General features: G+C 43.3%; 2 protein-coding genes across 3 annotated transcripts; one reads left to right on the plus strand and one right to left on the minus strand.

The window, feature by feature from the left end:
* Positions 1 to 415: 415 nt before the first annotated feature.
* anxa4 (annexin A4) lies at positions 416 to 7,635 on the minus strand. Its single transcript, XM_070988662.1, has 13 exons — positions 7,490 to 7,635; positions 6,152 to 6,201; positions 5,226 to 5,313; positions 4,551 to 4,645; positions 3,604 to 3,717; positions 3,179 to 3,269; positions 2,415 to 2,494; positions 1,950 to 2,006; positions 1,771 to 1,864; positions 1,415 to 1,510; positions 1,225 to 1,283; positions 986 to 1,108; positions 416 to 666 (listed from the first exon to the last, which is right to left on the minus strand). Exons 2-13 carry the CDS (start codon positions 6,158 to 6,160, stop codon positions 610 to 612), a joined length of 963 nt encoding a protein of 320 aa, XP_070844763.1. The 5' UTR covers positions 6,161 to 6,201; positions 7,490 to 7,635; the 3' UTR covers positions 416 to 609.
* A 1,098-nt stretch (positions 7,636 to 8,733) lies between these two features.
* Positions 8,734 to 27,768, plus strand: LOC139348486 (AP2-associated protein kinase 1-like). 2 transcript variants are annotated; one of them, XM_070988657.1, is made up of 20 exons: positions 8,734 to 9,787; positions 11,156 to 11,274; positions 12,568 to 12,676; positions 12,757 to 12,899; positions 14,089 to 14,210; positions 14,325 to 14,406; positions 14,852 to 14,984; positions 15,077 to 15,180; positions 15,489 to 15,571; positions 15,735 to 15,895; positions 16,376 to 16,497; positions 16,629 to 16,994; positions 17,375 to 17,520; positions 17,618 to 17,826; positions 17,907 to 17,996; positions 18,793 to 18,888; positions 19,027 to 19,134; positions 19,295 to 19,465; positions 21,195 to 21,302; positions 21,673 to 25,314. In XM_070988657.1, exons 1-20 carry the CDS (start codon positions 9,625 to 9,627, stop codon positions 21,771 to 21,773), a joined length of 2,736 nt encoding a protein of 911 aa, XP_070844758.1. In that variant the 5' UTR covers positions 8,734 to 9,624; the 3' UTR covers positions 21,774 to 25,314. The 2 variants fall into 2 exon arrangements, with proteins under 2 accessions (XP_070844758.1, XP_070844759.1); XM_070988658.1 differs by lacking the exon at positions 21,673 to 25,314 and adding an exon at positions 26,774 to 27,768 and having other exon boundaries at positions 8,763 to 9,787.
* Positions 27,769 to 27,988: the final 220 nt, after the last annotated feature.

Raw genomic sequence — 27,988 nt, forward strand, 5'->3', positions numbered from 1 at the left:
GAGAGTTACTTTGGTTCCACCTGGTGGTCACCTTCGGTACAACCACTGCACATTATTTCCCTGGCTTATTGCTCTGAGATAGTGCTGTAAGTTTGCATGAGCTATGGGACATCCTCCTTAACTTGATTAGAGCACACTTTACTGCCTCCCAAATCAAGCTAGCAGCCCGTTAATGTAATTGAGTCAAATGACAAATGGCTGACTCAGCAAATGAGGAATCGCTACCAATTAAACAAATGGACTTCACTGGCTGCACAATGACGAAAATGTTGTGCTGTAACAACACCCGGAGCTGGAAGCCAATAACATTCATCTTTTATGCCATTAAAGATGTGAGAAGCATATATCTCTGTCTCTAACCAATAACATTAATTAATCCTTAACACAGGATCAATAACAGAAACACAGACGTGTGTAAAAGGTCACTGGTCTTTGGTTTAATCGTTACTACAGTACAAACAGTAAAACAAGGCACTGTGGTCAATCAGTGAAATGTGAAGGCCATGGAAAAAGAAAAAGGTTAGAGACAGTAAGTCATCAACACAAAAAAGCTCATCATGTGGTCTGCGTTAATTAAAGACGGAGCCGCATGTTGTTCTGACGCTCCTTTCACTCGCCTCCACACAGGTCCAGCAGGATTTTGCGGTAGTCACCAGACGTGTCTCCCTGCAATACGAGAGCGATCAGTGAGATGCCAAAGGACCGCTGCAGGGAACCACTGCGATCATTCTCAAGAAGCCAAACTGATAAACACTGTTTATGCAGACAATACCACTCATGATGTTAGCTCATCCAATTAAATGAAAGCAGTGATAAATTTAAGCCTCATTACAGTTCAAAGCTACATGAAGGCGTAACATGAATTTAGAATCCCTGTTGTTGTTGTTGTTGTTGTTGTTGTTGTTATAATATCAAAGCTGATGCATTGCAAAGCTTTTGCTGACTGCAGTTTTTCCCTGCCTGTACTTTGTGTACTTTGCCTCACCTTGATGAAGGAGTACAGAGTCTTGCCATACATCTTCAGGAACTCCGCCTTGATGTCCAACATGTCAATCTCCGCCCTGGCAACCATTATTCTGACGAGGACACTATCTGTAGTGCCCAGCCCCTGATAAGAGAGAGAGAGAGAGAGACTTTACCCTGCCTGTTTTTACCACATACAGTCCAATAAAATCAGTCTGCCCTTTTTACTCTATTACAGAAAAAAAACATGAAAATATTTACCTTCATTGATTTGTATAATCGCTCAGCAAAGAACGTTGGCTTGCTCCTAATGCATTTCACTGGAAAACAAAAACAAATGGCAGCACATGAGGTCCAACATGAATACAACAAACTCGGCAGTGCTGTGTTTCTGCACTGAACTTCCCACAGATCACTTGGTAAACCAGCAACAAATACTAAACTGACAGACCTATGGCCAGAAAGACGTCCTCCAGACAACCAGACATCTCCCTCTTAATGCTCTCCTCGATGTCTCTTCCAGAAATCTTCTGATACTCCTCGAACACTGAAGGAAGAAAACAGATTAATGACACCGGCTCTCACTGTCACACACTGATTTTTCACGATTAAACACACGACACTATGTGAATGAAGATGAAAGTGAATCCACAAATGAATGAGTTGACTGGGTTTCAGTAAAAAAACGTAGATTTTAGACTTCAGTAGCTTATTTTAGAAAAAGGAAGTACATTCATGTGAAACACCACACTAATCAACAGCAGGGTCTGAAGTCTGCACACTGGAACATGATGTTTGTTAGAATACCTCGCAGCAGGTGGTTTCGGTTCCTCACACAAAGCACCGTGAGGAACTTAACCTCGTCCGTGCCCCATCGAGCCTCACCAGCCTCAAAGATTTCCTATCATCAAACATTACAAAAACTTCATAAGTTCACAGTCATAAATGAAACACGTGCTTTCATCTAAAAGAAGATGAACTCTCGCCTTGGCATCTTTAACAGCCTGGGCCTCGTCCACTTTGTCGCTTTCATCCCGGCCAGCCTGCAGTGCAGAAGCCACAGAATAAGAGAAGTAAGTGAAAGATTCACGAGATTGGGGACAGAAAAAAAACGTTTTTATGATGCAGAAGTGACAACAGCTTCCTGTTCCTAAACAAACATTTCTTGAAAGTTTTCACCTAAACTTCCTCCTGACATTAAAATCACCTTGAAGGTCCAAAAGAATTTCAAAACATTTTAAATCTGAAAAATAAAAAGGAAACTGATTTCATGAAATGCTGAAAGTTTTCCAAGAAGATACAATGCAGTGATTATTAGGCTCTCTTTACTTGATCCGCGTCTTTTAATCTCACTGAATTCTACTTAAAGCTGTACATGAACTATAGAAATGCCCCATTAAAAACATTCACATTAGTCCACGCGAGGAGAGGTTGCACTAATGTTTGCTCACCGTGAGTAAAGAGACCAAAACCCTCTGAAACATTCCAGATGTGTCCCCACACACGGCGTCTTCCAAGGACTTTCCATATTCTGCCATGAAAGACAAAATCAAGGAATTAAAATAGAACACATGTAATTAATACCTGCAGATTTTTGGCCACTATTGGACAGAAAATCAATATAAACTGGTAGATTGACAGCTCAAAGTGGATAAAAAGCAGATCTGTTGATTTCTGTGATTTCTGCACTGTGAGAAACCACTTTCACATCAAACAATATTGTGATTCAATATTAAGGTCACAAAGAAATGGGAACAAAAAAGAGGTTATGAGCCATACTTTCTATCAGACTAGTAAAAAAAAGAGTTTTGGGAAGGAAATAATAACAGCTGAATAACATTCATTGTGTTGTGATCTAAATTCACCAACTGTGCTGGTATAATTGGTACAATATGTAGCAGTAAGTAATAGCACCGAGCGCTACACCATAACAGTTTATATGTATATGTTTCGTAAGACAAATCTCTTTAGAAAAGCACTTGGAAAATGCTTTGTGACTACTGTCATCGCAACCACAGAAGAACAAATAAGCAAACAATAAACTGCCACACAGACAGCAGAAATGCCTTGATGAATGATTTATGACATGCAGCGTTTTCTAATAATGGAGGTCATTGCATTTCCAAACAAAGAACAGAGGTTCAGTCACTAATGGACAATATCAAATGTTGTGGCCTGATGTCAGAGATTCCATTCATAGAGGGGCCACACTTACCCTTCTTGTAGAAAGCATTGATGGCTTGTATTTCAGCGTTTGACCTTGAAGCCAGAATATCGATGAGACACGCCTCTTCTGTTCCGGCCCCCTGTGATGAATGGATGTGTGTTAAAAAAAGGATGGGAAGACACTGAATGCGCGAGATAAGTTTACGAACTAAAGGAGACGTAGTTTAAGGGATGAATTTGGCAACGTTCTGCTTTGGTATTGTCAACGAATCACATGAAAAAGAACAATGTGTTAGTCTGAAGATGTGCCTGACTGATGCGTTATTGGACAACAATAGCACAAAGGAAGAAGGCAAATCAGGCTCATGAGGGCATGAATTCATGGCTGGTTTTGGTCTTTTTGTGGGATTACTGACAGCCGCTAGACTTCTCCTGCAACTGCAAAGACAAAGCAAGTAAATGAGAAACTCTGACCTTCATTGCTGTCCTCAGCTCGTAGGCATCGTACACAGGGGCCAGCATCAGCAGACCTAGAACAACGCTCCTGAAGTGGCTACTCAGCTCTGAGGACAGCTCGTCAGCCAGGTCCTGCAGGAGGACGGGAAACAGACAGATTGACAGGAAGTACAGGCCACCTTCGACGTTAAAAAGTAAATAGTGGCTTTATGTTTGGGTCTTGTGCTGCCAGCGTGGACAGGAGACATGACTTCACACATTCCACTCTTCCTCGCTTCGTCTCCACTAGAGGGTGTGGTTTCTGGGCCCAGTTCTGCGAGCTGTTCCACACAACTCGCCTGTGTGACCGCATGTGGGCGTCGCCACGTGCATCATGACTCACTCTTTCTGCCTGCGAGGATTCCACTCACAGGCTCTGCTTGTCCTGCAGCTCCGTCAGAGGAACGCTCTGATAACTTTATCAATATCTTAGCGGGCACAGCACAGGGGCTGGTTATTATCTCATAGTGTCAACATAATTAACTTCTCTTTTAGTTAATATATTGATCCGCGTAAACATGAAACAAAGAAACAGTCAGTAGGAAGTACACATCTGTGGGTTCAATGTACATTTTTTATGGAGGGGAACATTCCTCTTTCCTGCAGACTACAGGGTCCTCTCTGTCCTGCTGTTTGTGAACAGGTGGGATTAATTTCCTCTTTACAGTTAATGGTTAACCTGCACACAACGAGCACTCGGTTACACAGCTAAACCTCTCCTTAAGTGAAAAAACCTAAGAGACACAATGGAATAAGAAGCCAAGAGATGACACATCCACTGCTGCTGCCAACAGTCTGCATCAAGACTCTTTTTCAAATTTTCTGGCACTCGTTTCTTTGCTTCCCGCGTGTTGATTTATGATGCAAAACACACGTTTATTCACTCCGTTTGCTGCCTGTGAGTACAGCTCAGTCTGAACTCTCACCTTCCCCACTGCTTGTTTGTAGGCCTCTTTGATACGCTGCCTCTGGGCAATAGTGCGGTGTGCGAGGACCTCAGTGATAGCTGCCTCATTGGTGCCTGCAAGAAATGATACAATTTAGAATCATATCACCTTAATCAATATTAATGTAAAATATCTAAAATTGTAAGGATCATGCATTCTTATCCTTGGAGCTTAATTTAAGCGAGGGTGACGAATAGGACATGGTGTCATGCACCGGCACTGCAGCCCTGGAGATGATCCTAACACACAGTTGTTTTGTTGGCACCGGCATAGAAACCATCTGTTTGCAATACAGCTCAAACTCGAGTCAGGGGAAGATGATTATGCGAGCAAACCGTAACTGCATCAACATTCCACGCCATGAATGTGCTGATAGTGACAGAAATGTGACTGTTATGTACGAGATTAAGTCCCACTTCCAATGTCAGGAGTGGAGAGGAAGCTTGAGAGGGGAGGAAAATATGAAAAAAGATAACTGACAACGCAGGCACTGAGCAACGGCGAGTTTAGTTTTCAAACTTTCCTGGAGAGGAAAGAATACCGAAGGAAAGAATAATTACATTTCTTCCCGCTCGGAGGCCTGGTCTTAATGACACGGTTCAATATATCCTCAGCTAATGATGGCTTATGGACGACAGAGGCTGGATCACTCACCGACTCCCTTCATGGCTTCTCTGAGCTTCTGAGCATCTTTCTCTGGGTCAAAACCTGCCGCCTCAGTCACTGTTCCACGGTTTCCAATCTGATCAGACGTAATGACATTACAACAATTTATCTATTACTGTGCAGAATGATGTACGTGCAGTTTGTCTCTGTGCTCACCTTCAATATGAGTTCAAGGCGCACACATATGAGCATGACTTTGAGACAAAGCCAATCATTCATAAAAAAAACAACAACAAATGTTTGAAGCAGAGATTTGAAACTTCCGGCACACACGCTGACAGTGGACTATGAAAATGAACAATATTTGCATATTCATAGTATGTGGCTTTGTCATAGAGAAATGGCAAAGTAGCTGAATGAACTTTTTTTTGTACGAAATATATCTGGTTGATTATTATTCAAAAAAACGCATTTGGAGGGGGCAGGCTGAATAATCATACTAACATAGTGCTCGTATGCTCCATAGCACGTTCACTGAAAACTTTCTTCACCGGTTATGAGAATCATTTTTACAAATTTAGATGAAAACAGTATCACAGTGACTAAAATGATGTTTTACAGAATACTTCATTATGACTTTTTGCATTAATTAAACGGGCTAAAGCGCTGACAAATTCACTGAACTGCAAGCTAGTGACACACTAAAATATTAATATGTGTCTTTCTGTTGTATCCGTATTAATGTTTCATATAAAATAAAAGTGACAACGGATCAAAGAGTTTACATTTATTACCTGCTGCAGAAGCAATTGTGCATCCCGACAGTACCATATGATCACAATATTCAAAACAAAGCACAACAAGACAGCAGAGCTTCTACCGGTCATGCAAATAAATGGAAATGTTATGGATTTCGTGAGTGTTGAATCCTTTCGCTGTGCACAGGAGAGACACCAGCTATGGGATGGACTTACCGCTGCCATTGTAGGAAGAGTGTGGATTTCCAAACGGAAGGTGCAGAAAGCTGCAAAAGAACAAATAAATAATGATAGTTTGTTAATTGCACATGGAGAAATGAACCGCAGCATCGGGTTAAGGGCCAGTAAAGACCTCAGTTTTGAGCGTGACCCTCATTAATCTCCGATCAATATTGCATGCAGTTCATCATCTCAGAGAGGGTTTCCGTCACACACGTTTGGTAATGGGCTCTCTTGTGTCCCACGTCAGTGCCGGCATTCCCAGGAGCTAATCTCGTTAAGTTAGTGTTTGTTTAGACACACCTGTAATTACTCCACTGAGAGCTGGGCTTCTCCAGCCAGCAGGGCTCAACTTACCCACAGACACAGTCATCATATATCTGTCAACATTCATTTAGTTAAAAAGTTGCCTTGATGAGAGCGTCCACAGCACAGACGTTAATAAAAAGACAATTCCTCCCTCCATTTAAACTCAAGCACAATGAAAGTTTAGATTATTTCATCAAACAGAACTCGCTGTCCTTGAGTTTGACAGTGGGGACATTTGCTCATCCAACCTGGTGACCTGAACTCTGTGTAGGTCAACAGCCACACCTGAGGGATTTGTGATGTAAACACAGGGCAGATGGCTCCTGCACACACCTGACACCACGCGTATGGACCACAGACCATTCATAAAGACAAAGAGGATCCTGTTGCTAAAGCGCAAGATGTGTAAATACTTTGAAGTCCTCCTCTAAACAAACGAATAAACAGCTGTTTTTTCCTCAGGTAAACAGCTCCATGTATTCACCATAGCAGTCCCAACACAATGTATCTACATTCATGTTTGCGTTTATTGTGTATTGCATGGCTTGAAGGTCATGTAAATGAAGATGTTAAACTTATATCTGGTTCCCTGAAAGCAACTTTTATTGTATTTTATTCTCAATTGCATAATTTCAGTTTCTTCTTTTTGAAAGCAAGTGATTGGATAATGAAACTGTAACGTCAGCAAGTTCATTGGAAGTTGAGCAACAGCAGGAGAGGTTATTCCTCCGTACGTTAAAAAGACTGTACTCAATGTCCCCAGAGTTGTTACTGAAAGTGAGAATTTTCCCGGAAGCCAAACAAACTGACACTATACTGTTCAGGATAGCCTGAATGACACGCAAAGAAAAAGTCGTTTCCAAAGTGATTCAGGAAACAGAGCTGGGTAACAGTTAAGTTGGCATTAAGTTAGCGGTCACACCCTGCAGACAGAGGAGTAACCGCCTCTGTTTGAGCTGCGCTGTCAACTCAATAACGCAAAACATCCCCAAAACACGAACGAGTGACCCCCGAACTCCGCCTTACCTGTCCGGGAAACGGTTTTCTCAGCGTGAAGCACGACGAGAGGATGAAGCGTCGCCGTTTCAGGAAACTAAGGCTTTATGTTGTACAGCTGCTTTCACGTCCCACCCACCGGGATGCAAACGTTTAACAGGGTCCTCCCTTCGCGCGCCCGCTCTGGCGTGCGCGCGAGTTAATGCTGCCTTCACGGAACGTCGCAGAAAGTTGACCAGGAATGGAGTTCCTGCTTGCATCACAGTTAGCAATGTTTACTTGGCTGATTTAGTTTCCAAAATCGAGATTTTGCAGTCTAAACATAGAAGAGCATATAAAAAATGATTCATGATTCATGAATCAGCTAATAGGAAAATTGGCAACTATTTTGATCATCCTTAAAAACATTTTTCATGTGAAAATATTCTATGTTCCCAATGTTTCAAGCTTCACAAAAGTGAGGATTTGATGCTTTTAATTATCAATTATTTAAATTATATTAATGACATTTTAATCATTTTGAATTTTGCATAATTGGTTGGACAAAACATGCACTGTGGAGGTGTTGCTTGGAGCTTTGCATTTTTCTGCTCTGACTACTTTTAATTTTCATACTTTAAGTAAATTTCCTGATTACACTTTCTTTCTTTCTTTCTTTCTTTCTTTCTTTCTTTCTTTCTTTTTGTTTTTTGTTTTTTAACAATTTCAATGCAGAACTTTCCAAGCATTTTCAAAGTATGGTATTAGCAGTTTAAATAATCTAAATATCTGCTCCAATACTGGTAGTCAAACCATATAAATAGACCAAAATAGATATTTGTGTTACACAATTGTAGAGAAAAAGTGAAACCAGCAATGGCAGAGGAAGTATAGGTTACATCACTGATGGTGCATCCCATCCTAAAAAGTAAGTAAAAGCAGCAATAGTTCAGTATAGAAATACACTTGATCGTCCTGAATTCTAAATTTACTTGAGTAAAAATACAAAAGTATTAGCATCAAAATATACTCCAAATACCAAAAGGGAATCATTTTGGAGAATAACCCATTTCAGTGGTTCACTGTAGTGGTTTCACTTTAAAGTTGTAGCAAGTTAAGAGCCATGATTATACTTATCTGCAGCTGTCACATAAACGATATGTCCGAAAAAAAAATCGGACTGACGTGAACTCATTGCCCCGCTGCTCGTGTACGAGCTGAGCAATATGACTTGAACGCGGCTTATGACCACATCGACGAGGGGGAGGGGAGGCTGCAGCTGCGCTCTGAACTACAATACCCAGAATTCTATCCGTGCGTCAACAGCAACAGCTAGGATGTTGCGATATCGCTGGCAGCCAAAGATTGCTGTGGTTGCAGAGATTAGGCTGCTGGGTTGAGACCTCAGCCTCATGTTTTGGTAGATGTCAGATTCCGTGGTTTGTCATTCGCAGCTACAGTTGCAGCGGACGGAGGCAGTAGTTTCCTGTCGACTCGGCGCTTGTTTGTGTTGATGGGAGGCTGCGTCGCGCTAATGCGTTAGCTTACCAAAAATCATAGTTTAATCGTAAATGGAAGCAATTAAATAGCCAGTCGGGCAGCTATGTGCCATCAAACGGTCCGCTTCACTTGACTTAGGATGGAAAGATTTTCTCGGGCAACGCTATCACACAAGTTACACGTCGGATACATCGCTCTCGAAGACGTTATCTTCAGAGGATAACCTGGATAACCTTACACGAAATGTCATAGCGCGTAAGCAGCTAGCACTTAGCTAGCTCGGTAATGGCTGGACGAGATGGAGAAGGACCTAATGTTATCAGCAGCAGCAGCCGACCATGAACAGCTGGATGGATAGCTAACGGAATACTTTCTCCGGAGATGCTTTAGCCTCCTGGGTGGTGTAATTCACTTACATAACGGCTAGTCGCAACCGCTCTAGCTATCACCAACTGGCTTGTGTTGCCAAGCAAATGGGAATTTTGCCACCAAAAATCTGGGTTGTCTCAACATCATCATAAGTGGCAAAAGGCATCACTGCATGTTTCGAGGCTGCAGATAGACTTGCTTGAAGCGTCGGGCTCGTTAGGTTTACAGTCCGACCTGCATTATCTGTCAGTGCAAAAACTGAGGAAACAAGTCGGCGTGATTAAAGCCGCAAATACTCCTCCTGTCGCTTCGACAACATGAGGAAGTTCTTTGATTCTCGCCGGGAGTTGGTGAGCTCCGGGCCTGGTTCTGGAGGAGGTGGTGGCAGCTCTGGGTCCAGTCATGCAGGCGGAAATTTCATTGGCAGAGCCTTCACTGTCGGCCGGCACCAAGTCACTGTGGAGGAGATCATAGCTGAAGGTGAGAAAGGGCTTGCACAGGCCAGATGATGCGATTTGCCTCCTGTCTCCTTTTTGTGTGCATACACGCTGTTGAAGCATATTTATGTGTTTGCTCTGCATGCTCAAGACCTCAGTCACGTGACAAAACAGGGCCGTAACCTTATGCCATCCCCACAGGAATGATGGAGCTGTGCATCTGTGTATCTTGGATACATAAATGCAAACTAGAGGCCTGCTGCTTCCTCTCAGCTGTACTCTGACTAACACAACAGTGTCCCGTTCGCTGTTGCATGATTCAGAAGTGTGATTCAAGGAGATGGACACATACCTGGTGTGGCACAGTCACGGCAGTTATTTGAATTAAAATGAATGAGGCTGCAACTGATTATTTTCTTTGTCGATCAATCTGTCGATTCTTTTAGCTGTTTGTTCGATGAAATGTCAGAAAATGGTGAAGAATGTCCATCAGTGTGTCCCAAAGGCCCAAGATGATGTCCTTGTTTTTGTGGAGTGAAGAAACCAAAAAGTATTCCCATTGAAGAAGCGGGAATGAGAGAATTTTGATTTGTTTTCTTATAAAACTCCTCAAACAGCTCTAGAAGTGAAGGAATGAAGGTTTAGTGCTCAGGACAAGCTGCAGGATGCACATGGTTGTTGCATTTCTGTATAGACGCAGAGGTGGACACTCTCTAAGACGAAACACTGATGCAGAAGTAGACACCTCTACTTCTGCATCGAATAAGTTGAACAGTTCATCATGTGAGCCAACAGTACCTGGTGCTGTTTGTGCAGACTGCATACATGCTAATGCAAGTACAGTATAAGAGAATAATAAAAGAAGACAGCGTTGTACAACCAATCCGAATGTCTGCACTTACTGCACATGGACAGCCCTCAGCCTCACCTGTAACTGTGTCCAGAGCTATCTCTGGTGAATTCATAGTGCCAGAGTGCCATGCAATAACATTTCACACGTGCCAAGTTGGGGACGCAGTGTGAGCCGCAATGCCTGCCTGAAATTGATGACTCTGTCACAACTAAACTCGACAAAGTGAATTTGTGTTCTGAGCTGTACCAGATGGTTAGGCCTCAATGTAGGCCTCTATGGAAACCCTGCGGCAATGGCATGACTAATACATAACGCTATAAGGCTGCACCATTTGGTCCTGATCATCAGTACCAATGTAAGGCTGCATGAACACAAATTGCAACAGTTGTTTAAGGGATGGGGTGCAAAAATATGCAGGTCAGCTAAATGTTCAAAATCCAGATGCAGAAAACTTGTTTTCAGAAAACCTTTTTTTACAAATGTGCATGTATCACTGTCAAGATTTTGGTCATCCCTGAGAACTGACGGTTTTATTTGGTCTCCTTCTCAATCCCGCAGGTGGCTTTGCAATTGTGTTCCTTGTGCGAACAAATCAAGGGGTGCGTTGTGCCCTGAAGAGGATGTATGTCAACAATGAGCATGATCTGCAGGTGTGCAAGTGCGAGATTCAAATAATGGTGAGTTGCTGAGACTGAATGTTTCTCCCGCTTGTTCTCACGCTGAGCTTGTGAGACTTTCTGGGGGAGTTAAAACCACACGCACAGGCGACTACAAAACAAATGTCTTTTGAAATGCGTAATTGTGCCTGTAAATTTCCAAGAAATCCACAAATGCAAGTTCTCTGGTCTGTCCAGAATAGAGAAGACCGAGCGCTAAATTCAGGACGTGCGCAGCCTGCAGCAGGGTTCTCCGGATGGTTGAGCTGTATTTATTCATCTGGTTCTTGGTGCGCTTTGTTTTTGTTTTCATAGTATTGTCTTACATATCCTGCTCTCCTCCTGGGATGTCTTGTAGAATGAGTTGAAGGGATTATTTGTATGAACATCAGTTTTTAAAGGACTATCTAGTTCTTGATGGGATGTTATTTTTTTCAGCATTTGCTTATATAACACAACACGAAGCCGAACGTCTCCTTGCTAGAAATTTAATGCATGTAATCCTGGTAAAAAGGGGTTGTCCAACCTCTTATCTGGTAAAAATCAGAGTGGAACTTGGATTTACTAAGTGTTAAATAGACACTAACCACAAGTTGTGTCTTAGTTTTAAGCCATTTTTCTGTAGCTGGATGACATTCATAGAGTTCACACACAGTATTTGTTTCATTATGTCTGAAGGAACACTCAGGAAGGAAGGAAGGAAGGAAGCTGCGGATGGGCAAATTACAAAAAAGTGGCTGATTGTAAACAGTCAGCGGAACTACAGGCCTAGTTTTGTTTTAATCAACACCAACAGACCCTGACATTTGCTTCAAAGATGACGTCTGCTGTCATTCTTCAATCACCATATGACGTGTTTTCTTTACCTCTCTCGCTCTCTCTCTCTCTCTCACACACACACACACACACACACACACACACACACACACATGCACACACTCATATGCAGACAGACAGTGCTTCACCTCAGCTGCATTTTTTATTACCTAACAGGTTACTGATGTCAGCGCTCCGTTGCAGCTCCCCCTGCAGGCGGTGGCCTCACACTGCATGGCAAAGCACTGACCAGATTGAATGAAAGGATTATGGCATTAAAATTCATTGCAGCAAAATATGGGAATATTTTCCTTCCTGTTCCATCTTCCCTCGGTGTCACTTCAGTGGCATCTTTTCCATTTCACAGTAGAAAATCAAGTCACTGTGAAAGACCTCCAGCCACTCCTTACACCATCACATAGTGTGTGCACACTTGCATGTGTTTTTTGTGCACAGTGTTTTGTTAATGCTCTTGAATGTGTGTTTGTGTTCGCGCAGAAAGACCTTGTCGGTCACAAGAATATTGTTGGCTATCTGGACTCCAGTATTACAGCTATGGGATCGAGGGATGTATGGGAGGTTCTCATACTAATGGACTACTGCAAGGGTGAGTGCTGAAAGGGAAACAGGCTGTGAAAAGCTGCAAATCAGTCATGTGCCGCTGGATAACGGGACATTATTTTGCAGGTGGGCAGGTTGTCAATTTGATGAACCAGAGGCTGCAGACCGGCTTCACCGAGGCTGAGGTGCTGCAGATCTTCTGTGACACCTGTGATGCTGTTTCTCGCCTGCACCAGCGCAAGACACCCATCATCCACAGAGACCTTAAGGTGCCACATTTTGCCACTTGTGTTCTGCATGAGGCTCTGCTCCGCAGTACGTGGGATGGGACAGGCAGCCGTTATGTGTTTAACGGAGGGGAAACACCTACTGTAGATCACCGCGCTGCAGGGCGTCTCTTTGAAGAGTCGTGATTGATATATTTGTGTGAGTTGAAGCTGTGCGTAATTATGGAAAGCTCTAATAGGAGAGGAGATTGTCAGTTGTCAAAATACTTCAAATGCTTCCATTTCTGCGGAGCCCAGTCGACTGCAGTGTGGTTGTCGCATCAATTTTAAGTTGCTGTCACTCAGTAGATTCGCTCCATGTGGAAACATGACTTTTTATTGCAGTGCAGATTTCTTGATTTGCATAAAAACCTGAAAATGATATGAGAGTGTGTGTGTGTGTATGTGTGTGTGTGTCATAGTGTGAAGTTGACCTCGTTTTGATTTTTGCATTCATCATTCAAGTGCTCATGTCGCAGGAGGGGTTTTTCTCGTCAGAATGGGTCAATTTCTGCACCACCTCCTTAAGGAGGACACTTATGGCGCATTTCCATTACACAGTTCCAGCTCTACTCGACTCAGTTCTACTCTACTCTGCTTGGTTTGGTTGAGTTTCCATTACAATTGAGTACTTCATAGTACCTCCTCAACGTAGGCGGGGTCGTCATACCACGGCTGCGCGAAACTGCCATGACGTCAATTTGTACGTGACGCAAACAGAGCCGACAAACAATGGAGGACATCGAGGCGATGTTGTATTTGCTGCCCGGTTTGTGGCTTTTTGTCACACACCACGGACCACGGTGATATTTTATGAGCAGCCATTTCCCTCGAGTGAGAATAAAGAATAAAGTCAGCGGTTGCTGTTGCCCAGCATTACAATGGAGGGGGTGGGATTGTTTTTCCGGTGTTGGACGTCGCAGACCAGTGACGACACTCTCCGGCCAATCAGTGGCCGACAGGCTGTTGACGTCACACATATAGTATCGCTTCTACTCGCTTGGAACCTCGCCAGAGCAGGTACTAAAAATAGTATCGGGTACCAGGTACTATCCCTAATGGAAACACAAAACAACCGGGTAGAGTAGAGTCGAGTCGAGCCACGCTAGTGGAAATGTGGCATTAAGGTCCATATTGGGTCCTTTCATGTGTAACCCCATGTTGTGGCGTCTCATCTCTTGTATATCTTCAGGTAGAGAACATTCTCCTGCATGACAAGGGTCATTATGTGCTGTGTGACTTCGGCAGCGCCACTAACAAGTTCCAGAGCCCACAGACTGAAGGAGTGGCCGCCGTGGAGGAAGAGATCAAAAAGTCTGTGCCTCTTTTCATCTGCTTCGGCGATATTTGTTTCATTTTATTGCCACATTGAAAACAGATAGATTTGGCCTCTTCTGCGCTTTTTAGTTTCTTCTTGTTTCCTTTCAGGTACACCACTCTATCATATCGCGCTCCTGAGATGGTGAACCTCTACAACAACAAGATTATCACCACAAAAGCAGATATCTGGGTGAGTGAAGAGGACAGACTTCATGACAGGGATGCATGAATGTAGCACAAGCTGTATTAATATGTATATGACTTAAACCCTGTAACTTACATTGGTGTAAAACATAGGTTGACATAATGGCCTGCGGTTAATAAAGCAGGTCTCCAAGAGGAAAAATATATTAAACCTGTAGGCTTAAATAGCAGATGAATGATTTTTAGTGATTAGTTCTTTAATAGGAAAAGTTGAAAGCTGTATTCTCACAGCTCAAAAGTCCAAACTCTGCTTCTCTGAAGTGTCTGAATATGTCGTTTTTAACAGTAAACCAGCTGGTATTTAGAGGGGAAAGCATTTGCTGTGTGACTTCCTGTGTGCTGTTGTTATTCTTGATGAATCTCGTCTTGTCTCCTCTCCTCCTCGGCCTGTGGTTGGTGTGGCGGGGTGTGCATGTGGTTTTCTTCTCCAGGCGCTGGGCTGTTTGCTGTACAAGTTGTGCTTCTTCACTCTGCCCTTTGGTGAAAGCCAGGTGGCCATCTGTGATGGCAGTTTCACCATTCCAGATAACTCCCGCTACTCTTATGATCTTCACTGCCTCATTCGTTAGTCCTTCTTACACATTTATTATATCTCGTTTTCGTAGCTCTCCAGCGTTTGAGTCTCATTCTCTTGTTTCTTCGTGGTGTTTTTTCAGGGTACATGCTGGAGCCAGACCCAGACAAAAGACCAGATATCTACCAGGTGTCCTACTTTGCTTTTAAACTAGCTCAGCGGACCTGCCCTGTTCAGAATGTGAAGGTCAGTCTCTCTCAGCACCGATGTCAGCTGAAATATTTGCTTGGCTTTCGCTCATCAAGAATTGATTTCCACATTGTATTCAGTGGAATCTGTTGTAGGTTATTTTACAGTTCTCAGGATGTGGGAGTGCTGCACTAATTCATTAGTTGCATATAGTAGAAAAGCTTATTGGGCCGATGATTTTCTTCATTATTACTGTCAACTGCAGGAGTCACAAAATTTTTCCTTTGTACCATTGTCACTGATGCTGCTGTCTTGTGGAAATTCAAGATTTCCTCAACGATTCTCCTTTTTTTTCCGTAATCCAGAACTCTCCAATTCCTTCGAAACTTCCTGAGCCAATCAAAGCGAGTGAGGCTGCTGCAGCAAAGAAGAGCCAGGCTAAGCCCAGGCAAGCATGACCTGCTTACACTGTGTTTCCATTAAAGCTGTAGTAACACTACATTTTGTGGACGTTATTAGGTGCACTCAGAATTCTGATGCTCATTAAGTCATTATGTTAAAACTATTTGCCATGATTAACAAGAAGGCCAACGTGCTCCTTTTGTTGCCAGACTGACAGATCCAATTCCCACCACTGAAACCTCCATCACCCCTCGCCAGAGGCCCAAAGCAGCCCATACCCAGCCTGCGGCTGGCATCCTACCCATCCAGCCTGCTGCTCTCACCCCTCGAAAGCGGGCTAATCTCCCTGGTGGTGCAGCTCAGCCTGTGGGTACGTACAGCACTGAGTTCTTATTTCTCCTCTTCATCACAGGGAAAAGAAACTGAGCTTTTGAAAAAAGATGTGTGTAAAGACAGGAATCCCTCTAATCCTTTGTGCACACCTTGGATGTTGCAATTCTCAACAGGAACAGATCATGTATGCAGGTTAGGACTCATGCAAATTACAGCAAGCTAACCCCAGGTCCAAAGTGCTTATGTAATAATTGTCTCTGCATTGTGAAACACTTCTTCTGTTGATATCCCTGTTGTACCTGTTACAAATCACTTTGATGTCTTTAATCCAAATTTAACTGATTATATAATCCTTTTCTAGAATATCTGCAAGATGAATATTATCTCAAATGTTCTGTTAGACCTATTTGTGTTACTTGATATGTACATTTTGTTTCATTTGTGTAAGTATAAAGATTCAAACTGTTTCCGCGCTGTTGAGTAATGTGTAATCTGTGCTCTTTTCAACCTCCCACAGGAGTCAGCTTGGACCTCTCTCAGCCAGCTGCAGCTCTGCAGTCACAGAAGGCACAGACATCAGTTCTGCCACTCATCCAATCACAAAGCAATTCAAGTCAGGCTGCAGCTCCACAGAAGCAGGTACACACTGACAAATTACACTGACTAACCATTTGTGTCAGCATGACACCCATTTCACCAAAAATTCACACTTGTTTTGGGACGCGGCGCACTAAGTCACTAAAGATGCAAATGTAATGTTTGTGTGACAGCCGGTGCAGCCAGCCGCAGCTGCAGGAGCAGAGACTACAGCTACAGCAGCAGTTGTGTCACCAGTGACCAAGACTGATGTGCAACCACAAGCACAGCCGATAGTTCAGCAACAGACCACGCCTCCCTCCGCAGCCGGCGCCGCCTCCCAGCAGGCTGCCCAGACTCCATCGAGCCCGGCCCCACCTCAACGCCCGTCTCGACGCAAGCAGGCTAGCCAGGCTCAGCAGCCAGCGGCTCAGCCTTCACCCAGCAAACCGGCGTCTGGTCAGCCGCCTGTACCTCTTCAGCAGCAGCAGATAAGTCAACCATCAGCTGCCCAGGCTCAGCCCGCCCTTACTGAGATCAGCCAGAAAGCAGCTGAGACAGTGAGTGGCCTTCTGCTCACATCACCATCAGTGTCAGAATTAATGACTCTTCCTTCCGTCTTATTCGACCATATGCTGGCATGGCCTGGTGTTCTCTTCTTCCATCTAATGTTCCCATTTTTCCTGATGAATGAAAGAAAAAGATAATGTCAAAATATTTACTATGCCTGCTTCATCATGTTGTATCATGTTGCTCCTTCACTGTGACACTTTCTGCCACTAAAACTGCAACTGTGAGTGATATGAAAACTTAATAGCATGGCTTGTCGACACATTTGTAAACACATTTGTTTGTGAGACTCTGTGTCTCATGAAATCTTGCATAAAATATGTCTTGATCTTCTGTGGTTTCATTTCCACTCCATGTGCCTTTTGATCAGACTCCACCTGCTTCTCCAAAGACAACCGAAGAACGAGGCCACCAACGCATACCGAGTGACGCCACAGCGAGCGGTGCTGCTGGAGCCCCACTGAGTGACTCCTCACAGCAGCCACAGGGAGCTAATGGAGACGCTGCCCTCAGCCAGTAAGCGCCACGTGTACTGGAACAAACCCGAAGAATAGTTCAAATTTAAGTCTAGTTTGTTTTATTTGTCATACTTTGTGTATTTTTTAACCTATAGAGCACTTACATCTCAACCAAGCACCGGCCAGCCCGTTCAGCTCGGTGTTGGCGATGCAGGACAGGACCAAAACAAAGCTGGAGCCGCTGTTCCTGCGCCTGGCGGTGCCACCGACACTCCCACTCAGCCCGCGTGGAACCCGTTTGACGATGACAACTTCTCCAACCTCACAGTAGATGAATTCAAAACCGAGGACAAACAGCCTGCTGGTAAAGTTTGTGTGTACGTGTGTGTGTGCAGTATTTTCAGTATGCGATAAACTGTTTTTAACTGAGTTTGTTTTTTCTAGAAACACCTTCAAAACTTGAGCCGACGTCCTCTGAGGAGTTGATACCAGGCCTGCAGGCCTCAACTGCGGATGATACACCCCCAGAAACTGGTATGTCGCACTTGTCCCTTCAGACTCCATGTTTTTCTTCTTTTCTCTCGTCTGCATGATTTTATACCTGTGAAGCTCCACAGACCCTTTAGTGACATGATCACAAACTCACATTGACCATTAGTCAAAACAAAGCTAACACAAGTACTAACTCACTTCTTTGGCAAGGTAGCTCAGACTGAGATTTACAGTAAAAACATCTTTATGATTAAAAATACTGCACTGATGCCACATAATGCATTGTAGTCTGTAGTGTAATATCAAACCAAGAGGTAAGTGTCTTAATGCACCAGATCCATTAATCCGATAGCTTCAAGAAGCCCTTGAAAGCAAAAGCTGCCTCTGTGCATCACGTAAATAAAACAAAGGGTTAGGCCTAAATGAAAGATTTGACGTTACTCTCATGATGTTAATGTAAAGAGTTCTGGCTGTGCTGCTGCAGCGCCCAGAAAATGCAGCCACTGTTTCGTTTTTGTGTAAGCATTGATTTGCTCATATTCTGTGTGAGGAAAAACTGCCGAGTCACACATGGTCTAAAAACATGCAAGTGAATTTTCCTCATTTGGTTTGATTTAAATGCACTCAATGAATTTAAGAATTCAGAAGTCAGCAGCCACAGATAACGAATACACATGTGACTTGATTAAGAGTTGTAATTGGCCTAAACAACCATTTGTTTTGTAGTTGTCACACCAACTAAAAACCTGCCTCCTCCCATAATGTATTTTTAGGCTTATTTTCACTCTTCGTAATGAATAATAAATCTTTTCTATCAAACACTTCTTCTGTTTCCCAGCTGACAAACCAGCAGCCATTGTTGACGTGGATTCAGGAGCCTCACTGCTGATTGTCCCTGATCCTTTCGGTACCCTTGACCTGTCAGATGCTCCAGGTAAATATCTCCCTCTGTACACACAAATACTCCCTTGTGTGGTATTTTTCATAGCTGTGGTTGCTGCTGCTAATACTGTTGTCGCACTTTGCTCGTGCATGTCTCCTTTAACGTCTCTAATTCTTCACTGGCCTTCAGAGAAGCTGATTGAAGGACTCAAATCTCCGGACACGTCTTCACTCATGCTTCCTGACCTCTTGTCATTGTCTGATCCCTTCGGTGGCTCTGTGGAAGAGTCTGCAAAAGGTGTGTGTGTAGCAGTAAAAGATCTGACCGAAAACAAAAGAAGCTGACGCTTTTGTGCCGCGTGTGCAGCTCAACGTGTCCTTTTCCTCGTTGTCCTTGAGCCATAACTAAGCTTAACCCTCTTTTCTCTCCACCTTTGGCTTCTCCTGACCTGTCCCAGACCCTCTCACTGCAGAGGACTCTCTGCTGGGCTGCTCTCTGATCTCCGGTCCGTCCGCCCCTCCTGCAGCGAGCAGTGCCACCTCCTCTGTGTCTTCAGCTCCCACCTCCGCTGCCTCTGCTTTGGATGATTTCAGTCTGTTGTCTGGAGACTCCGCACAGCCTAAAGCAGGTAAGCTGGAAGAATCCTCTGCATGCACAGTGCCTTTTAATTAGTCACAGAAGTGTGTCTAAGTTAGTTTGTGGGGACGCTGTTGCAGTGATTGGAAAGGCTTTTCTCGAGCATCATTACAGCTACAAACATGCTACCTTGGAGCGGCGACATGGACAAATATGGCTGGATAAAGTTAATGCTCTTTGCTGGAGATTGGGCGGCCAACAAGTAGCTTTCACAAGACAAGGCCTGTTATTCAGGCAGGTTTTGTGGTGAGCAAGCTAATAGCTAAGGAGGTGAAACCTAATTTAGGAGAATTTGTGAATTTGTGTTGCTGCTGTGGAGCTGCGAGCGGACAGTGTCAGCTTGTCTGGACATGAAGAGAAAACCTGGAAACTCGCCGATAGCAAGTGTCTGTGTGCTTTGGCCCTCATGGTGGACATCACCAAGTACCTCTCAGAGCTAAACCTCAAGCTGTGAAACCAGCTGAAGTGAAATTAAAGCTAGTGCAACTGGAAAGAGGTAACGCTGTTCATTTTCCTGCTCTGCAAGACTTCTGAATATATGTGAAAACGCCTTCAGGCATGTTGTGAGAGCTTTCAGGGCATTTAAACAGAGAGGAACAGAACATATTTGCCATGACGTTAAATGTGGAATCAGCTGATGTGCTTGTCAACCTAGAACATGAAATAATTAAGCTGCAAAGCAACAACCTGCTACTGAGAGCTGCTCATTTCAAATACTCTTCTATCTGACATCAGACACCTCACCAAAGAGAAGTGGTTTCAGTCGATGCAGAGGTTAGTGCGATATATACATGGGGGCACCACTGAGAAAGGCTCTCAAAGGATGTTTTAATGTCTTAATGGAAAAAGGTTCCCTACTCCTGTTCTCAGATCAGAAAAGGAAAGGTACAGCGAAATAAGACTGGAATCACAATTTTGTATCCATTTTTGTACTTTGAAATTCAAAAATTCTGTTTATACATGCATGTTTAATGTGTGCTGCAGCTGAGCAGCTAGTTAGCTCACTAGCTTGCAAATTGACTTCAGCAGTGCGCTTTCCCCAGAGGGTTAGGGTTAGGGTTTGAGTGTTTGTTTGGTGGCTCGTTCATCAAGCTAAACCTGTGTTCATGTGTGGACGTTACATAAGGAGACTTTAGCAGGAAAGCTGCTGCGGGTTGTTGGCTGCTGTCTGGCTCAGTGTGATTTTAGTGCTTGTTGCAAAGATTTGATTGGCTGTGTGAAAATACATTCTCCATTTACGTAGAGAGAGAACTGACAGAACTCTGACAACCCCGTCAAGTGTTGTCTTTGTACTGGTTTCTTTTGAATGTATGTCACAGAGGATTAGCTGATCGTCTCACTCTGTTTTATTTGCACAGCGTTCCATCTTGTAACGTCACTGATATTTTGTCCAACGAGCAGAAGTTTTCAGCCACTGGGTGGCAGCAGAATCATTTGAGTCACTTCTCAACAGACTGTTGTGTTTATCCTCTCCTGTGTACAGGAGATGTAAATATGTCATCTGTTTCACATGAATAAGGGTTGAATAATAAAAAATAAATAAGTAAAAATAAAACCGTATTGTGTGTCTAAAAATTGAAAGCTCCACAGCTGAAGTTCAGTACTACCAACGTCTCCTCATATCATCTTATCAAAGAGGCTTTGGAGAGCCTCCAATGTGCTGATTTTCTGAAAACTTTTTTTTTTACATCAGCAGCCCACCTTTCTGTAACCCCCTGCAGACTCGTCTCTCCTGATCTCAGACTTTGAGCCCCAGCAAGCCAGCGCAGAGGCCGGCACCGAGGACGAGTTCGATCCTATTCCCGTCACAGGCCGAAAGAACTCCCAAGGTGAGTCTCTACATTCTCCACAGGGAGGCACGGCTGGGCCACACGGGGAGGTCTTGGACTCAGGGATTGGCTGCTTATTGGGTTCCCCTCAGTTGCATGCTGATTTTCTAAGTAATTAAGGAAATAATTGAACCCACTGATAACAGGATCAGGTGCCTGCACTCGTTTCACATCCTCAGAGTTTCCAATGTTTTAAAAGCAGTAGAAGTAAATGGGTAAACTCTGCCCTCTCTTTTCTCTCTCTCTTTCTCAACCTCTCTCCCCCTCCTTGACTGCTGTGTTTGCTTGTTGTGACTCCTCTGCTCCCCCTCCCCAACCCCCCTGTTTGCCTGTATTCGTCTCGTCCCCCCCCCCTTGTTTCTCCGGCCAGTTTCAGGAGGCCACTCGCGCAGTAACAGTGGCGGCTCTGAATCCAGCCTGCCCAGCTTGGCCCGCTCCCTGCTGCTGGTGGACCAGCTCATCGACTTGTAGGCGCTCCCCTCCCCCCAACCCCCCACCCCAGTAGAAGCTGTAACACTGGATTATAGACTGGCATAGCATAACGGCAATCAACACTGTTGTGATAGCTAGCTTCCTGCACCCCCTGGCTGTCATCTCCATTCTAGTTCCTACAGTAGAAACGGCCTTCGCCTTTCAGCGCTTCTTCATTCCTGCCCTCTCCGCCATATCGATTGCAATATCTGGCTTCTCTTCACCTCTCATCTCTCACCCTCTCACTCACATTTTCTCTTTCTTGTAGTCTCCAAACAGCACGCATCTATTGGTTAAAGAGTGGCCAGTACACTAACTCCATCCTTTCTAAAGACGAACCATTCCATCTTTCTGTCAATCAGGATATAATATTGCTATCCCGTTTGTTTGAACAATATTGCATTATGTCTAATAGCAAACAATAGAAAATCATTGTTGTAATGTACAATAGGCATAGTTAGTGGTTGTAGTTATTATGGTGCACAAGTGAACTTGTCGTCGTTTGCCTTTTAAAATTCTCCTCCCCAGATTTATTTGCACATTATAAAGTAAAACCACAGAGAAGTTAAACAAGCATTTGTTCAAATGAGGTCAGTTTGTTTCTTCTATAAAGGGAAACTTCGTCATGTAGCCTGATTTGCACAGTAGCATAAATGTTACCTCTGTCAGGGCTGTTGGAAGGAAGAATCATTTAAAGCTGCTATAGATCAGACTGAGAAGTTACATCCAACAGTCTGGAAACAAAACAGCCATAACCACACCTCCTGCAAACGCCACGCGGAGTTATTGTGACGAGGAGTAGGGATCTAAAAGTTTCCCAGATCAGACTAAACAGTGAAGTGCCATAAAATAATCTGCGAAGCCAACTGCTGACTGGTGGAGCTCTGATTGTGTTTCAGCTAAAAACTACAAAACGTAACAGCGAAACAATCCGACCGTATAAAGTGAACATCCAGACGCACTGAGCCGTTCAGACGAGGACCTCTCATTTGAAGCTTGTTTTTCATTTTATCCTCGAGGCAAAGCAATAGGTCGTTTTGGAATTAAAATGACAAATCAGGGCGATTTAACAGTGTTTTTAGCAGCGTGCCATATCAATAGAAAACGCATGAAATCATGAAAATAATTTGAATAATCAACAGTAATAGTAAATCGTAGGATAGCTGTGGAGAGAGAGAGAGCATTCATGCCTATTCAGGTCATTTTTTGGCACTAACAGTCGCAGTCTAGTACGGCATTTTAAACATGATTTTCACTCACGCTTTTTTTATTTTAAGGTCAACACAAACACTCATTCCGCATTGTGCAAGCCCTCCTGCATTCCTCTCATCTGTTTACTCCTGATTTATGTAAATAGATATCTGCAACCCATGCGGCCTCTTATCCAGACCATAGAGTTGGTTCTTCTTCCCATGTATATACGAAGTCATTGTCATAAAGCTTTACTCGTGGAAAACATATTGCTTTACTTGTGAGCTCTCATATATATATCTATACATGTAGATATATATATGAATGAAAAATGACATTGTTTTCCTGTTAATAAATGTTAATATGAATAGAGTGTTAGAGAATGAATGTAAGAAATAAATATTAGTCTATAATGAAAAATATCTATGATTCTTAACACCATAATCACTGAATAATATTGAAGAATACTCTATATAAATATTTCATTCCTCTTTGTGGAATTGTGTGTTGAGAAAGTTTTTTTTTTTCTTGGTTATATCTAAATATAGATATCTCAATTATTGTCGGTACATTAAAACGTATAGATGATAATCCTAGTCTTTGTTCTACCTGGAGATTAGGCTGAATCCCATGTCTTATTCCACCTCCTCCCCCTCTGTGAAAAGAACGCGAGCCTCGTGATATGTTTGTTTACACGGACTGACGAAGGATTATATTTTTATTCGAAACATTTGGACAGTTCTCCGGGAAAGCGGGAGCTTCGCCTCTTGAATCTCGGCCGTGCTTCATTTCATCGCTAAACTAGAAACCTTTTCTGGACTCGTGCTTTGTAAAGCTTTGTTTCGCTTTACCGGTTTTGGTGATCACAGAATTCATATCGAAAAGCATGGCAGTGTTGTTGAATGTTCTGTTCATGTGTGTCGGTATACACAGTGTTATGATAAGTATGTGTGCGTGTGCGTGGAGTCAGAATTGTTGGATGTGTTTTCCAGTAGCCTACTTGTGTTGTTGTTTGCTGCAAATATGGCAACGGTCGCGTTGTCATTAAAATCTCCTCTGAAAGCACAGCCCCCCCCCCCCCCCCCCCGACCCACCCCACCCTAAATTCTCTCAGGAAGTCAGAGCTACATCACTCTCTCTGAGAGCCAGATACGTATTGGCTTACTGCTCCCCAGTCTCATTGTCCGCCGCCGGAAGTCTGCGCTCCATATTACAGCTAAGAGAACTTGTCTGATGGGTAATGTGTGAGGGGCTCTGTGAAGCGTGAAAAGGTTTAATCTGCCGGAGACGCTGTCGTAGCAGCGGGTTGGTTGTCAGGCAGCGTCAAGTCAGCAGCCCAGGGTTTGAAAAATCAGCTCCAGTCAGCAATATAAATGTTTCTGTAGGATCAAACACAGTTATTTTCGCCTCCTCTGCACGCGCACAGTGGGACGGCTGCCTCCACCTCTCTTTTTATTCTTTTTGTCACGTCAGAGAGTGATTTCAAATAACATTAATAGCACAGTATGTCTTGTGAGATCGACTTCTGGAAAGGAATTCAGTGATAAGTTTAAATAATCAGCATCTCATTGTTTTGTTTTTGTTATTGAAGCACAACAGGAATTTTCAGTGATAAACGGAGCCACCGTACTGTGGTTCACTGCTGAGAAAGTGCACAAATCTTAATGGATTAACATGCTAATTAGATACCTGTTGAATGACTGAACTCAAGGTAGCAGTCCAAAATGAATCACCTCGAATCTCAATGAATCTAAGAATAGTGCCAAAAGCTCAGTTAGTGACCTAATCACATGTCCTTTGATGATAAAAGGTCAGGAAATTCGCGATAATTAAGCAGTTTTAAAACACAATTTTATTAATTAACCACCAAAACAGGGAGTGTTTCTTCTTTTTGAATGACATCCTTTTATCTTCGAAGGAAAACTCAAAGGAGTGGCGCGTTTCCAAGCACCGGTCTCCCATGTGAAACTGAAGGCTCATGTGTTTTTAATCATCCTCTTCACGATCCTTCCTCTGAACAACTCAATCATTTGCAGTTACTGTTTGAACCTATGCAACTCCCGAGCTTCTTCTCCCTGTAGCCTGCCAGTGTGCTGTTGTAATCGGTTAAAGCCGAGCGGGTAGTGAGATTAGTCCTTGATGTGAAACAGAAGCCCCTCATTTTCTCTGTTGTTTTGCCAAAAAAATGGAAGATGTCGATGATCTGATACTGTTGAGTGTTTTGAGACGCCTCTTGTCTTTATGGCCCAAACCTGCGTCAGAGCTGTGGTATCGTGTGCTCCTTCTATTTTTGTGAGATAATTAAAGAATTATAAAGGGATGGCAAATAAAATACAAATGTGAATGTCAATGTGTTGAGTATTGATTGTCAGGTCTTCTTCTGTCATTCCTGTCCAGCATCCTGGTTGATGTAACTCAACCAAAGTGCATGATATTTACACAGAGTTACTGGTTCACAAGGTTTGTCAGTAAAAGAAAAAATGTCAGCGTCCTAGTCTGATGATTAAACTCTTCTACTCCACCTTTTGTAGTAGTAGAGGAACTACTTAACTATATGCTGCATGTGGACAAGTTAAAATTCTAAACTTAAAGTTTTTTTGTGCAAATCCTGGTAAATTCTCATGAAGTCGGGCTGAAGACTGTAGCTGTAGCTCGAGGCTACATTAGCCGCTACTAGCATAACACACCGAAAATTTGGATTGTGGGTAATGCAGGCACCAGATTTTGACAAGGAAGAGTAATGGAAGCTATCTGGTTCTGCTGCTTCAGTTTTTATCCTTTTTTTCTCTAAACTGTCCATCATGAGTCTGATAATGTTCCAGGATGCTGAATCGACGCTTGTCGTCAGACTTGCATGCGAAAGTATCTGCATGAAGTTCTTTGGGTGAGAGAGCAGGGCCTAAATTATCTAGTAAATGATTTGTTTATGTGTAGCGTAACATAATAGGACCAGTTCAACTGTGTAATGCACTAATCAAATTGTTATTCTGCTCAAATAGCAGGTTAATTCCACTCAGGTAAGACCAAACATCAACTTCACGCCCCATTAAAGTGTCAGTCCATTTTTATTTTTTCATTTTTCACTCGCCTAAACAGAGCAGAGTCATGATCAGTCCCGCTGGGTTCGTATCATTTCTAGAACCTGACAGATAAATTTGCCTGTGCCATCTTATTGGACAGTTTGTCCACCAGAGAGACAGGTTTACTTTTCAACTGTAAAATGTCCCGTTCAGTACATGAGAGGCCACAACTCTCCAATAACCAGATTCAGCAGGTAATATCAAAGATCATGTGTTCCATACATTTATCATTATGGATTGTTTTTTTTTTGTTTTTTGCTTGTTTTTTCATTGTTTTTACACCATTTAAAGAACACAGGAATATGTTGCACCTTTGCCATATTACAATGATTTTTTTCACCTTTTTTCACTTCCTTTGACCAGTTTTGCTCCATGGTGTTTTTATGAGAAAGATTGTTCAGGTAACCAATAGAATCCAACTTTACTGCCCACCACCGTGGAAAATCGGCTTGAATATAGAGCTAATATTTGTTTTTACAACATACTTGAGTACAAAATAGTCCTGTCTGTTCTTTACCTTTATTTCTTCAGCTTGTTGACTTTGTTCTTAGCTGTTGTGTTTATTCCTGCATCAGTGCATAGAGAACAATGAAAAAACATTCCTGATCATGTCTTTCTATGATGCTTGCTATTTATATATAGCAAAAGATAATATTTTCTATAATATGCAATAGCTTCAGAGCTCAGCAAAGCTTTATCTGACCGTCCTCTCGTCTTTTTCACATACAGACGTGCAGAGGGAGCTCAACAGCAAAGTGCTGCGAGCTGCTCGGACTGCGGCTTCTGTGCAGTTCACTGAGGAGAATCAAAGGCAGGGGATCCAGCAGAGGACTGCCGCGAGTGCCTATAACAAACAGATGCTGCCCTCAGTCGAGAGGAGCACACGACACAATACCACACCGGCTGCTTTCACCAGCATGCATTTTATACCTGACAGCCAAGTATCCCATTTCCAGCCCCCGAACAGCCCAGTCACCTCAGATGTTTTCCAGCTGGCCCCTTTTAAAACGCCAGGAAAAGAAAGCAGGATGGCATTCAGCAGCTCCTCCTGTCCTGCGTCTCATAAACCTGCTGAGGCATCTGATGTTTTCCTCCAGGCACCGTTTGGAAAGAGGCAGGAATCCACCAAAGCTGTTTGTAGTAACGCTCATATGTTTAAGTCTGGTCCACAGCAGATCCAACCCATCAAACAGCGTCACCTGGTCCCGGTATCATCTCCCCCCGCTCCCCAGTCTCCTGGAGTCCGGGCCCCTCGTGTGCACACAGAGACGCCTCTGCTCCAGCAGCCGGTGGCGGTGCACCGGGTCGTCTCCAGGATCGGGCAGCAGGCCGCCGTAGGGTCGGTCGCTGTGGGGCCTCTGCACGCCTGGACCATTGGGGGACGGGCTCTGGAAGACCCCTTCACCGCTGCACCTTTTCAGCCAAGATGCTCTCAGGGCAAACCTTGATAGAATCCAAATCAGAGCTTCTCTCTGCAACTTAAGAAGGAGCTGAAGTCAGTCGCAGTATTACCCAAATTTCTAATATACTCACGTTACTATTATTGCAGTATTAAGATGAGGAGATTATCCTTTTACCAATTATGTACTTACACTTAAAGTTCTACCTCCGTCATGTGAGTGCATCATTTCAGCACTTTACAAACAGTCTGAACTAAGATAGACTTGAAGGACTAGTTCAATTTACGATATCAAAAAGGGTTTCATTAAAGGCCCAATCAGTTTTTTTTTGGACGATGTAAATAACAGTTTGATTCAAATAATGAATAAAAAGCAGTTAGTATTTTTCAGTGATCTAAACTGAATATACTGTATGGGTTTGTTTGACTCAGACCTTTGCAAAGATGACCGTCGTAGACAAATATGTAACAGCATCAGAAAACATTAATATCTTCAAGATAAACTTTCAGTCTTTGCTTTAAAACAGTTATTATTTACCTTTTCG

This window comes from Chaetodon trifascialis, chromosome 20 (genome assembly GCF_039877785.1).
Source record: "Chaetodon trifascialis isolate fChaTrf1 chromosome 20, fChaTrf1.hap1, whole genome shotgun sequence".
NCBI classification, from domain to species: Eukaryota; Metazoa; Chordata; class Actinopteri; order Chaetodontiformes; family Chaetodontidae; genus Chaetodon; species Chaetodon trifascialis.

Excerpts from the sequence above, each read along its gene's own strand:
- anxa4 (XM_070988662.1), bottom strand. Across the intron at positions 1,865-1,949 it reads AGGCTGTTAAAGATGCCAAG|GAAATCTTTGAGGCTGGTGA; the intron begins GCGAGAGTTCAT and ends GTTTGATGATAG. Across the intron at positions 1,284-1,414 it reads GGACGTCTTTCTGGCCATAG|TGAAATGCATTAGGAGCAAG; the intron begins GTCTGTCAGTTT and ends TTTGTTTTCCAG.
- LOC139348486 (XM_070988658.1), top strand. The coding sequence starts at position 9,625 with ATGAGGAAGTTCTTTGATTCTCGCCGGGAGTTGGTGAGCTCCGGGCCT. Across the intron at positions 15,572-15,734 it reads AAGAGCCAGGCTAAGCCCAG|ACTGACAGATCCAATTCCCA; the intron begins GCAAGCATGACC and ends TTTTGTTGCCAG. Across the intron at positions 15,896-16,375 it reads TGGTGCAGCTCAGCCTGTGG|GAGTCAGCTTGGACCTCTCT; the intron begins GTACGTACAGCA and ends AACCTCCCACAG.